At 40.0% G+C, this 13,830-nt stretch overlaps 1 protein-coding gene across 1 annotated transcript; it reads left to right on the plus strand.

Annotated features, from left to right (window-relative positions):
• Positions 1-3,864: 3,864 nt before the first annotated feature.
• BEND6 (BEN domain containing 6) lies at positions 3,865-11,149 on the plus strand (the record flags this gene model as incomplete). Its single annotated transcript, XM_081998015.1, has 6 exons — positions 3,865-4,060; positions 4,165-4,310; positions 5,259-5,475; positions 6,956-7,173; positions 8,531-8,723; positions 10,568-11,149. The coding sequence occupies 6 exons, from the start codon at positions 3,865-3,867 to the stop codon at positions 10,708-10,710; spliced, it is 1,113 nt and encodes a 370-aa protein (XP_081854141.1). The 3' UTR covers positions 10,711-11,149.
• Between the last annotated feature and the right edge of the window lie 2,681 nt (positions 11,150-13,830).

A 13,830-nucleotide genomic window follows, 5' to 3' on the forward strand; every position in this document is an offset into this window, starting at 1 on the left:
TATAATTCTGTCTCTGTGGTTAGTAGCTGCACACAGGGTAATGTCTGTGAACAATTATCTATCTTCCAATTAAACCACTGAACAAAGCACCCAGTGTCATAAATCTTACTTGATGACTTGCAGAACTGTATAAGAAAGATTTAAAACAGAGAACCAGATACACTCATACTCTATCGTCTTGGATCCCTACAGCAGAAGGTCTATTGGAACCTTATCCTATGGCTTCCAAAATAGAAAAAGCTAATGTGCAATGGGTTGGACCAAGCCAGCTTCTATAAGGAGATATACCTACCCCTGTATGGTCACTGAATAGTCAGTAAAGAGAAATAGGCTCTCCCAGACAGTAAGTCATCTGCTCTCTTTTAGATGCACGTCTTAGGGTGAGATGAATCACCTTCTCTGTGGTGACTGAGCCAAACATGGCTAGACAACCTCTCACTTTTAAGGCAGTAAAAGCTTGGTAAGATTAATCCCACTCCCCAAGATATGTTTTGGGGTTTTTTTTCCTGATGAGACAGTATATTTTTCCTTTGATCTGTTTTGGCAAATAAATCATTTTAGAGAGAGGCATCTGCAGCAGTCCTGACTCAGACAAGGTTCACATTGACTCCAGTGGGAGAACAGTGTGAGAAAACACTGCAGGACTTCTCTTCCAGTAAGTGAGGTATTTTACTGTTCCTTTTCCTCATTAGAGACATTTTGTTCTACCTTTCCACTCCCTTTAATTGGCTAGAGATGACATCATCAGACAGTTAGGTATTATCCTCAGGGCCCATGGATTGTCACAATAAACTCTGTGAAAGACATAGTTTGATTCATGTCTGCTGCAGGAGCTGAAGCCATAGTTCCATCACAGAAAAATACTAACAATCAGCTATTGCATTCTGTTCCTTTTATTTGGCAATGTAATGGCTTCATCATTTTATTGGTAATGCAAGCAGTTGAGCTGATGCCCAGCAGAGCCGCAGCAGAGGAAAAGGGACCTGGCCAATCTGTGTTGCTGTCCCACAACTGCTTTCCTGCCTTGGTCCCTTGCAGGAGCAACAGGACTGAGCACAAGCCTCAGAAAGCTGCCAGGATCTAAAGGAATGGATCAGCCCCATCCCTCCTCCCATGACTATTTGTGAAATCCATTCCTTATTTCTCTCAACATCCTGTGTAGCTTATATTTTAACTTGGCAGCTGTTAAGACTCTTGGTGAAATCAGTTTATCTGTTTACTAGTACACCTTCCCACCACAGGCAAGAATTTTGACAGCTCAAAAGAGCTTTATAGATAATGTAGACAAATTGCTGAGCTCAGAATCTTGCCATGACCATGGTGGAAATTGTCCCTAGCTTTGAGTAGCAGGATGGATTTTTGTGGATCCAGGTACTTGTCTGGTGTAAAGACTGTCAGAGGGATCTTGCTGGCTACGTGCTTCACAAAGTCTACCAGTGGCACCCGGCTGTTGTCGTGGGTTCCAAACCTCCAGAAGTCCATGTGTCCATTGACTTCATTAAGCTCTATAACACGTACGCAAGGCTGATACCTTCCAAAAGCTGCTGGACTTGCTACCGCTGTGCTCGGTCGGCACAGTGTGTGTGTGAATAGCCCCAGCACCATGGGGAATCGTCACTTACCCTCCATGATGTGAACCGCCTGTGTCGTCAGTGCGTCCCTGGAAATCCTGGGCTGGCTCGCTAACCCTGTACAAGCGCAGACCGCAAGCGTGTCCCATGGCTCAGAGACTATTTGGCTCAGTACAAAATGAGAGACAACATACAAACTGTTAGAGGACTACAGGGAAACGTTTAAAAAAATAGAGAAGTCAGTCCATCAGCTATCAATCTTGGCACATGGGCAGTTCTAGCCTTGCTGCAATTCTGCTGACCTTATGTGGGCTTTTAGGAGGGTAATGAAGTACCTCGCAACTGCCAAGGGCCAAGGAGGGGAAAGCTCAAAGTACTTCAGTTGAGAATCAAAGAACTCAGGGATGGGGATTTTTGTTCTGGGTTGATCAGGGGGTAGAAGTTAACATCTTTGTGCTGGATGAGAAATGTTAAGGTGACTGGGGTATACACTCAAAAGCAGTTTGAAAAAGACGGAAAAAAACCACTGATGGTCAGTGTGATTGCATGCATGGGCTGTTTTAAATTGATGAATGATCCCTTTCTGTGGTGTGAGGATCCACTCGGCATGGATCAGTGGCAGAATGAGGCCTCTGGTGATTCATGCTAGGCATCGACATTCAGGTGGCTTTCTCTCCAAAATTTACATGGGATGGACGTTTCCTGGTCTTTCTAACTTGCCTTAAAGAAAATTAATGTGAAGTCTCCTTTCTTCAGCAGGTTACTTCTTAACAAACGTACTGCTATCACGCTCAACACATTCTGAATAAAAGCATGATTTAATACACTTTTTAATGGCGATTTCGTACGCCACATGCCTCATTGTATCAGTAAACATGTTGACAAGAGCGCAGCTGTCTTTCGCAAATTAACAAGCTCACCCTGTGTGAAAAACCAGCTCTTTTGAGGCATAGCGCAGACTTGGTGCATAGTGGTGAGCCGGGCTTCTGCAAACGAATTGACATTGCTTCTTAGAGCACTGCAGCCAGATTTTCTTACTTTGACATAATAGCTCTGCGTAATTCTCCTTTCCTAGCTCTGAGTTACCTTTTTGACAGCCTCTGCATGAGACACTAGATTTGCTTCCGACTGACTGAGGCCAAGTAAATCACAAATCACACTGTCACATCTGGGAATTCATGAGTTTGCAGCTCTCTAAAATTATTTCACTTCAATGAACTGACAGGCCGAACCATATGTTTGTTGGAAAGACGACCAAGATTTGACAAAATCAGACTTCCTATTTATTGGTTTTATCTGATTTAATAATTTTAAAGTAGAAAATATCTTCTCTGACTGTAGTGGAAGCACTTAAATAAACTGGTTACATTTCCAGTGGAGTTTAATACTGTATGTTACATTTCACACATTCCTGTAAGGCATATCAGCTTAATTAGAAAAATAAAGCACAAAGCGTGACTTGTTACCTGCTCCCAATGTGGAACTTCAGTGCTTAAAAAAGCCCAGAAACGTCCTTTGCTTTAAAAATATTGTTTTATGTGAGAAAATGATTTAGCTATGTATTTGTGTCTGGCTTCTCCTTGTAGCTGTTGTTCTTCGTGAAGCAGCCCAGCTCTCTTCCAGTCCTCAGTCTGTCCTTCCTTTTGTACGTCAAGTTTTCCACTGCCAGAATGTGTCATAGCTCACCCAGTCGGTTGTCCTGGGTTGCTCTGGGTTGTTTTTTTGTGTCTGTAATTGTACATCTTGCTGCCTGTAAGACGATTAATACAGCCCTGGAAGCCATACATCCCTCTTAATAGCATGTAGAGCCAGTACTTTCCCTCATTCTACAGAAATTTATCATCACACCTGTATTTTTTAGGCAGATGCTGGACTTAAAACTTCCATTGGGGCAAATGTAGTAGTAATAAAGATTCTGGACAGGAGATAGATATAGGTAGATAGATAGACAGACAGACAGATACATAAGGCATGGTAGTAATACGGAAGCAAAGGCTCTTGTGAGTGAAAGCTGTTTTCTGTGCATAGTTTTGGAGGCAACTGTCAAATGTACATGTATCGAGCAGACCATCTCCTATCTTTCAGGGGACATGTAACATGTAAATAAACAAATTTGTAAATAACAAATAAACATATTTTCATACAAGGTAATAACCAAAATCCAGGAATAGGAGGGTTGTTTGGGGCTTTTTAAAGTATTCTTTGTAACATTCCTGTGGCCTGACATGGTAACAGCTATTTTTCCTATGACTTCCTGCAGGCGGTGTCTGTGTGACAAGCAAACCACTTAACAATGAAAAAATTCACACTGTTTGATTTTGTAAATGATAATTCACTGCAAATCGGAGAGACTTCATGGATACAGGACCTTCCCAGTGATGACAATGAACTAGAAAGACTTCTGAAACCAAATGAGCATGTGCTAGTAAACTGGCCTGTGGGAGAAAGAAAGACAGAAAAGCACCTGGTGAAAGTTGTGTACATGAGTGGTGAGCGCAGTTCCAGAGCATTTTTCTGAGACAAAATTTTAATCTAGTTGTAAAGCGCTACCTGATTTTCTGTGCTTTGGCCTTTTTTTTCCCCATCACTTCAGATGACCCCCAAGAGCTGGTGGAAATGATGCAAAAGATATTACGAGCAGATGAAATTACAAAAATACAAGTCCTTGGAAAAGGCAAGAGGAAGAGGATAGAAATGATATTCTCAGAGAGTGAAGACAGTGACCTGGATAAAGAACAGGTGAATTTCTGTCTTTATGTGCCTGATATTGGTAGACCCATAATGGAATGAAATAGACCGTAATTATTGATTCTTCAAAATATAATATACAAAACATGTATAGCAAAGGTAGGAATACAATCTTCACATGGTACCTCAGCACAATAACCTGTCAGAGTAATTAGGCCAATGAATTTTGTCCTTTGCTTTTTTAAAGAGAGAAGTGTTATTCAAGACATAGACGCTCTGTAGCTCCATTATATTTTCTCCCATAAGACAGAAATCTGGCCACTGCATAAGGAAGGGAAGGGACCAGGTTTTCTGAGCTTTGCATTGTGCTGAGATCCGCAGTGACAAAATGTGGGGAAAGAAAACATAAATCTTAACAAAATGTTATATTTTTCAAAAATATTAATGAAGAATGTCAAGTGCACAGTGAATAAAAGTTTCTGGTATACCACAAGATCCTGTAATGAAAGGCTCTGTAGGATGCAAAGGCACTATTATGCTCTTGTTTACAGGGGGAGATGATGAAGCATATAAAAAGAAAGAAATCATTACAGGCATCTGCTCCTGCCAACATCCTGAGTCAACTTGAAACATCTTTAATTAACAAACAGGTAAACATCTGATCTTCAGCAATTTTAATGTATTAAGCAAAAGCAAATTGAAATGTATTTGTTTAGGGGGGCGCAAGACTCTTGTTTTAGTGAAGTTAACAGTTCCAGAAGACTCTGCCTTAGAAAATTGTTGAACAGAGAACAGGGGGAGAAGTACCTAACAGTTATGAATGACCCTGATATTTCATTTTGAATTTTAATAGGAATGGTAATATCTTATGTTCAGTAACAGCTATTATTAAAATGCAGAGTCTGTTTATACATTCTGTGTACAAAGACAGCATTCTGATTTAGCCAGATATTTTAATGTTACTTTTAATGCTTTAATTCTATGTTGTTGTTGCTCTAGATAGCACATTTTGTTTTTTGGTTTTTGTTTTTTTTCCAGAAACAAACATACTCAGGAAGCAACTTTCTGTACAGTGAAAGTAGTAGCGACGATGAAGAGCCTTTATTTCAACTATCCAAGGTAGAACTGTGTGCCAAAATAAAAAGTCTCAAGAGGAAGCTGACAGACACCATGAGAGAAAACTGCCGCCTAAGGCAGTCCCTGGTGATGCTTCAAGGTAAAGTCAGGGGAATTATTTTGATGAAGAGGAAAGCCTGAAGGTCGTGAAAAGCTTGATTTATAAGAGGCCATTTGGATGGGAATTATGGATGCTCAAGCACCTGACACAATCAAGGCCTACCATTAGCATCAAAGTCTTTGATATATGGCAACATTTAATTCCAGCAGCACTTAGAAAAACCTGTTTTACACAGAGGCCATGCAATCATAGAGTTTGAAATGGAAAAATCTGTCTAAATCCTGTCCGTCGTTCCCAAGAGAACCTTTCTGTATGCTGTGTATAACCATTGGCTAAGCTCAAACACTCCACTGACCAGTCCAACTAATCTTATTTATTAACAGTTATTCTTGATCTACTGAAGTTTTCTTTATTCAGGAATGATTTCATTTCAAATTACTTTAGTAATTCCTCATTGTTGATAATCTGAGTTAGTTCCAGGTACAACTAATTTAGTCCTTTCCCAGAGATGAACCATTTTGTTCTTTTATAAGTGAATCCTTCATCATTTAGGGATCATCTCTGAAGCCCCTCTTGCTTGTCCCTGACCCTTACTCTGGGTCAGCCAAGACTGAATCCAAAATTTCGAAACATTAGCGAATGAATAAGGTTTAAAGAGGATTTGCTACTTCTTGCCAGCCACATCATGCCATCCCTAGACAGCCTAGTATCTCTCTTTTTAGTGTCATATGATTCTGCAAGTGCTTACCAGTTTCATTAACCACCTGATTCTGTTGTATATGTTATTCATTTTGGTTTGAATCATTCACCCTCACTTTTCTGAATATTATTTTTAAACATTTTGTTTGTGTCCAACAAATTTTCTTACACATTTAAGTCCATTTGCCTTACATCTTAAGCTAATACATCCTGTATTAGTCTTGAACAGTATTTTCTAATAAGTTAGTGATTCTGTATCTTGCTGATTCTTCATCCTTTGCATCCTTTTCACTCTGCTGAATTGATTCTTCATAACGGACTCAATAAAAGTTTATATTTGAAAATAAATATTACTTGGAGAAAGGGCCATTTGAAAGATACTCTTTATAGATTAAAAAGAGGAGGAAAAAAGTGTATGCAGTCTATGTAACTTCTTCGAAGCAAAAAAAAATCAGACATAACATTACTTAGCTCATATTCATTAGCTTTACAGACTTGTGGCAATTTTGAGATAGTGAAAAGAAAAAAAGAAATAGGCAGCTTAGTGCCATGATGGGCATAAACTAGTGATTCCTCTTAGCCTTGTAGAGAACTGATCTACCCTATTCTAAAAACAGAGGCCAGATCTTCATGGGTGGGGACAGCAGAATGGCAGGAAAAGCTTTGAGAGAATAGACAAAAACTAGTCAGCATTTTTGCTGACTACTTTGACTCTTTTGCAGTACAACAGGAATCTAATTACAAAAAAAAATACATGCTTACATAATGAGAGTCTGAAAACTTCGATTACTTTTACCCATCACTTTCTATTTGATTTCAGTGTTGCCACAGGCAGTCACCCATTTTGAGGAACTGGTAGGGATGGCTGAAGCACTGCTCAAAGGGGGAGTGACAACATCTACATCCAGTCTGCATTCACATGCTGTTTGGAAAGCATCTAACAATCCGTTAGCAGATTCATATGCAGCTATGCATAGTAATTCCAGCTCACCAATAACTCTGAATGTGGAAGATGAGGAGCAACAGACTGAAAAACAGGTCAGTTAAAAGGCAATTTCAGGGATAAAAATTAAAACTTTATACAGTACAGACTTTACTGTTAGAGTAAATTAAATATAAAAAATTAGCATCAGTAAAAGTCATTTTACCATCATTCAGTTGATGATGTGACTAATGAGCTCCTTTTGTGCAAAAGGCTCTTTCCATGAGAAACACTAGATTTAATTCAGTGTGCTGGTACATTCTCAAACTCGCTTTGATTCCGGTGGCTTTGCACATCTGTGACTAAGGGCAGAATGCGGATGCATGAAGAAAATACTGAGATCCAGGGATAACTTCCAGCCTGATGCTTTCGATGCCAAAGGGGAGTGGTAGTGTTTCAGAGATAATATAAGAAAAATACCAGCAGTCTGTTTAAACTGTTAATAAGTAAATGGAGAATGGTATGTTTCTGCTCTTGTTCCAGACACCGGCCAGCAGTTAAATAGAAATACATATACATACATAGATACTGCGTAAAGATGTTCCTCTATTCTCTGTAATAATAATAGAGCATAAATGAGAAATCTCAGGCACAGAGGCTGTATGTGAAAAATATGAAGACCCAACCAAAAGAATAATTGGAATAAATAAAAGAATAAATTGTAAACTGCATTCACATAAACATTTTTATGTACTGAGTCATGCCAGTCTGTAGAAATCATTCTGTGTTGTCATGGGGTCCTAAACCCCAAGAAATCTATGAAAAATTATCAAGGTATGGTGTTTTGACTGAATATTGCAATACTCAAAATTCAACCTAACATCTCCAAAGAAATAAAAAGACCTAATTTGCTAAGCTACCTAGCCTTACTTAATAGAGGTAGCTCAAAATTGCTCATTAGGAGAGTTCAAATACTCTAGGCTGTACAACTGCTGTGTGTAGAAGTCACTCTCAAAGCCCAGAACCAGATGTCACAGTTCTTAGGGCATGTCTGCTCAGAGGCAGGAATATTAGCTTGGGCATAGTGCCACGCTCCCAAGGCTGTACAGAATCCATGCCAGAACTGGACCACAGCCAGGCTGCATGGAGTGCAAGCAGAAGGATTTAAATATGTCTGAACATGTCCTCTCTCCACTAGTGAGTAATAAGGATCGCTTGGTGAAGTGTTTGCTAGGATGAATGGGGTCCTTAGTCTTCCCCCCACACTTGCTTCTGAAAAAAATCAACCTGCATGTACAGTGGCAAACATTGAGTGGTACGCAAGTGTAGCGTTGATCTCAAGCACATGGTTTGCAGAGATTACTTTTGACATTGTGGTTTAAAAAAAGAAAACTAAAAGGATGTTTCAGAGGTAATACTATATATTTCTACAGAACTGCAATAGTTATGCCTATGACCAATTTTGTTTTCCAGTTCAAGATCGAAAAGTGGCAGATTGCACTTTGTAACAAGAGCAAACCTCAAAAGTTTATAAATGACTTGATGCAAGCACTTTATACACATGAATACATGGCTACACACAGCCTGACGGGTGCAAAGTCCTCCTCTTCAAAGGATAAAGCAGCAAAACCAGCTATGAATCAGAATGAAGTTCAGGAAATCATAGGTGATGACTTGTTAACATTACTCAATGTGGCACTGACTTGGCACAGGGCTATCTCTGAGGGAGGGGCTGTAATGCTTAACAGCTGGTCTACTCAGGTGATGTGCTTTTTCATATTTCCTTCTTTGGCTTCATACTCTTTTAAACCATCTGTTATAAGTACTCTCAGTGAAATGCTAAGTAGTGGTATTTCTATTGTGTGAATTTTGTGGGTTGTATTTAAGTGGCTACTCAGGCACAGTGATATTATAAATTTTTTTAGCCTTTGAAAGGTTAATCTGCAACAGTCAAACTTGGAGCATGATGATAACAGATAAGGGAAGGCAAAGAGAGGACAGGCTTCGATCAAATTTAAAATTATATGTGCTATATTCTGAAGTTAGTGAATGTTATGAATTCTGACATTTTAAGTAGTGCTGGAGGCAAAATGAGACAATAAGTGTAGGAGACAGGAATAGTGATCAGAGAAGTAAACAAAATTTGTTTTATGCTGAGGTTTAAGGCAGGAAATGTTTGGTGCATAGGAAGCAAAATCATTTCATATGGAAGTAGCAGCTTTAAAGAAAACAGTATTTGGTGAGCACATGAAGCCTGGTTTTTATTTGATTCACACCTATAGCTTAATACTTGAACAACATAGCCTAAATTCCTGTACTGGAATCCCTCCCCCATTGCCATTCCTTTGGACTTCCCCAGTTGTCTCGGTTCCCTTCCCAGCTTAGCTCCACTTCCTGTACCTTGGTCCAGTTTTGTTGAAAGTGGGCAGCAGTTTCAAAAGTTATCAGTTGCAGAAACCTCTTTTCTTTAAGATCCCAGATAGAGAAAAATGTCCAAAGTCAAGAGAGAGGAAAGAGAGTGTAAGATGGTGAAAATCTATTTAGAGGTAAAGTGAGACAATTTCAGAATGATGTCTGCCAAAAATTGAAAAGATTTAATGGGATGAGAAGAACAATGATCTTGATGGTCTTTTCCAGCCTAAATCATTCTATGATTCTAAGGGATCCTAGCAACTTTTCTAAAGGTGGATTCTGGGGAAGGGTCTAGGCAAAACTGAAAAGAGAAGCAGAGAAGATAATCAGGACACTGAATACAGCATGCTGCGGAGAACTCAGTGGCAAAGGGAAGGCTATAGAGGAGTCAAAGAAGTCTGTTAGGGGAAGTGAGAACACTCCTGAATTCGAATAGAAAAGTGTCAACATTATACAAGAGAAAAAGAAAAATAAGAAGGAAGCCTCGGAGATCTAGGACTGTAGAAAATGAGGTAGTAGATCAGATTATTTAAAGAAGATGGAAACTGTAAGACTTCATAATGAGATGAAAGGGAGTGGAAATCAAGGGAATGGAAGATGATGGAGAAGAGAGGAGAAGGAATCGCGTTCCTAATGTGGAGTCCTGTTAGTATTGCATTTGAAAAAGTTAGCCAGGCGAAACAGAAGTGAAATTTTTAGGTCAAGAGACATCACCTGCAAATGAAAATTAAGGAACAGAAATTGCAATATGCAGAGGCATGAGGTCTGACAAGGATAGGAATAGGACTCTTCAATCAACAACAGAACGAAGGAAGAGAGGATGAGCAAACACAGATGACTTGCTACAGGAAGCCCTTGTGGCCCTGGAGTTCCCTCTGAGTTTGCCAAGAGCAGGCACGGCAATATGGAAGGCACAGAGAAAAGCAAGAGCTGGTATGTGCAAAATCAATGAAGTAGTAAGTGAATACAGTGAAGTAACTAGAGCTGAAGCTGAAGTAGCTGGAAATATCAAAGATGCAGTAACTGCATTTTAACAGTTACACACCTGTAGTCTCCCTCATTTGGAGGCCTCATACTTATCATCTCTTTATTTTGCAGGAATCACAAAACAATTGTTTCCAAACACAGATGATGCTTTAATTAGGCGAATGATGGGACAAAAACTGAACAACTGCACCAAGAAGCCAATTTTAAGCAAAGATCTTAACTCAGGTGCTTTTCAGAAGCATAGCTTTTGGTAAGTCTTAAAAAAAAAAAAAAAAATGGAGCCTGCAATGTGTAATTCTATGTATTATCCTGTGGTAACAAAATCTAGAAGGAATCTTAAAATTACGGTGAAGATATTGTGTTCATATATGCATTGCCAAGTAGGTAAATATTTTCATAACTTTATTACAAAAAGTACATAATACAGAAGCAGTCCAGCTTAACATTGCAGGGAAAAAAGAAAAAAAAGTTGTTCCTTCTAGACAAAGCAGCACACAGCTACTAAATTACACAAAGAGAAGACAGAAGTAAACACATGGAGTTACTTTGATCAATACGTCTATTTTAGATTTGGCATTATTTACTTATTCTCTGTAGGCTCTCCAGAGACCAGTCATTCCATTTCATGTCACCTGTTGTGCCTCAATTAATCCACAAGTAAATATAGTAAAGTACCTACTGATAAAAGGACTGTAGGAGAGCTAAATTAGCATTCTTTTACTGCCAGAAGAGTCTAAATTATTGGGGCAGAGGTTTTATTAAATAACATCTTGCTTATTATGGGCATTCTTGCCCTGCGAAAAAGACTAATCTAAAATTGGTGAACTCATCCACATAGTCGGTGAAGTCAGCTATTTGCATGGTACATGGTACATATATACCAAATGTACATATCACAGAGTAGTTGAGGTTGGGAGGGACCTCTGGAGATTGGCTAGTCCAAACCCCGCTGCTCAAAGCAGGGTCAACCTAGACCAGGTTGCTCAGAGTGATGTACAGTTGGGTTGAATTTCTCCAAAGATGGGGACTCCACAACCTCTCAAGGCAACCTGTGCCAGTGCTCAGTCACCCTCACACTGAAAAAGTGTTTCTGATGATCAGAGGGCACCTTCTGTGTTTCAGTTAGTGCCCATTGCCTCTGGTTCCTGTTACTGGGCACCACTGAGAAGAGGCTCCATCTTTACACCCTCCCATCAGATATTAATACACATAGGTAAGATTCCCTTGGGTGTTCTTGAGGCTAAACAGTCCCAACTCTCTCAAGCCTCTCCTCAGGAACAGGGTAAGAGATTAAAATCAGTGAGACAGGGAGAACAGATTTGTCCTTACTTACGCTTTCCATACCAAAGTAATATTTTACTTCCTAGTTTAGTTACCTCATGCATGTTTTAAAATCCATATTTGCAACTGTAAGACACTTCATAACAAAAAACAAGACAAAACAAACCACCCCAAAATATTTGACTATGTTATGACACAATTCTTTGAAAAGTAGCAGTGCTTTCCTACTAAAATTCCTCTCTAAGCCACCTGGAAGTACTCCATGGACCACCAGTGGTCTATGAATTACTACTTGAGAAATACTCAGATAATATCTGTTGGAAGAATCAACATACAGAGGTTTTCCCATCTGGAAACAATAAACAAATGCACCAGCCAGGCTAAAATACAGTTTACTATGTTAATGCTTTTCTCCTAGAGATGTGAAGGCTTCATAAAACAAAGGTCCTCTGTATTTGTAACGTACAGTGTACATTGATTCACTGTAGTATTTTTCCTTGTCCTTGACACAGGTGGTAAAAATAACAGCACAGAAACACAGACTCTGTCTTCTTGGGAAGTATTAAATCTTATATATTTTATGTTTTAAATCTTTATCTTCATCAGATAAAGCCACAAATTTTGCTAATTCCTGAGTCTTCTCATGTACAGACACAGTATTCCTGAAGCCTTGACAGGAGAACCTTGAGCTAGCGCTGTTAACAATTCTGGGTTGTTTTTTTCCTCACTGTAGAAGCATTTACACACCGTGTAAGTGATCAAGATAACAGCGGTGATTCCTTTAACTCAGATGACACAAGTTAGCCTGAGGGATGGGATGCTGTCCAGAGGGACCTGGATAAGCTCAAGAAGTGGGCCCATGTGAACCTCATGAGGTTCAAAGAGGCCAAGTGTAGGGTCCTGCACCTGGGTCAATACAGGCTGGGGATGAAGGGATTGAGAGCAGCCCTGCTGAGGAGGACATGGGGGTACTGGTGGACAAAAAGCTGGACATGTGCCGGTGATGTGTGCTTACGGCCCACAAGGCCAACCATATCATGGGCTGCATCCAAAGCAGCGCAGACAGCAGGTTAAGGGAGGTGATTCTGCCCCTCTGCTCTGCTCTGGTGAGACCCCACCTGGAGTCCTGTGTCCACCTCTGGAGCTCTCAGCACAGCAAAGACATGGACCTGTTGGAGTGGGTCCAGAGGAGACCACAGAAATTATTAGAGGGCTGGAACACCTCTCCCCTGAAGAAAGGCTGAGAGAGTTGAGGTTGTTCAGCCTGGAGAAGAGAAGGCTCTGGGGAGATCTTATTGCAGCCTTCCAGTACTTAAAGGGGGCTTAGAAGAAAGATGGGGACAGACTTTTTAGCAGGGCCTGTTGTGATAGAACAATGTGTAATAGTTTTAAACTAAAAGGGGGCAGATTTAGACTAGATATGAGGAAGAAATTTTTTCACAAGGAGGGTGATGAAACACTGGCCCAGGTTTCCCAGAGCAGTGGTAGATGCCCCATCCCTGGAAACATTCAGTGTCAGGTTGGACGGGGCTCTGAGCAACCTGATCTAGTTGAATATGTCCCGGCTGACTGCAGGGAGGTTGGGCTAGATGACCTTTAAAGGCCCTTCCAACCCAAACTATTCTATGATTCTATGAAGTTTTCTCTGTAAGAAAATTAGGAAAATTTAAAAGTGCTCATAATCTCACTGTTACTACTTCAGTTTGCCTTCCAGTGATGAAATACTGAGAGGGGTCAAGAAAAAATGCAGTTGTGCAGTACCTTTAGTAACGACTTAACACACAGCTTCCTAACTTTTAAAACTGGTGATACTGCAATTTTGTTCTCCTCCATTGCTATTCCTCCTTCCTTGCCCACCTCCTCCACCCTTCCCCAGAATACAATTCTGATTCAAGGGAAGGAATTTGGAGTCAAATCCAATGAGACAGACAAGTCACCATCTCAGACCTATTAGGCTGAGGTGAAACAAGAAGAAGGGGAATGTGTCAAGGAAGAAAACTAGTTAACTGATAAACTCTACTGTTTGGAAACTAAGAACAGTAGTAATTGCACATTTCATGCCAATGTCTCAAGCTTAGTTATAAATTGTCTCA

This window comes from Phaethon aethereus (assembly GCF_964289735.1).
Source record: "Phaethon aethereus genome assembly, chromosome: 3".
Classification (NCBI taxonomy): domain Eukaryota; kingdom Metazoa; phylum Chordata; class Aves; order Phaethontiformes; family Phaethontidae; genus Phaethon; species Phaethon aethereus.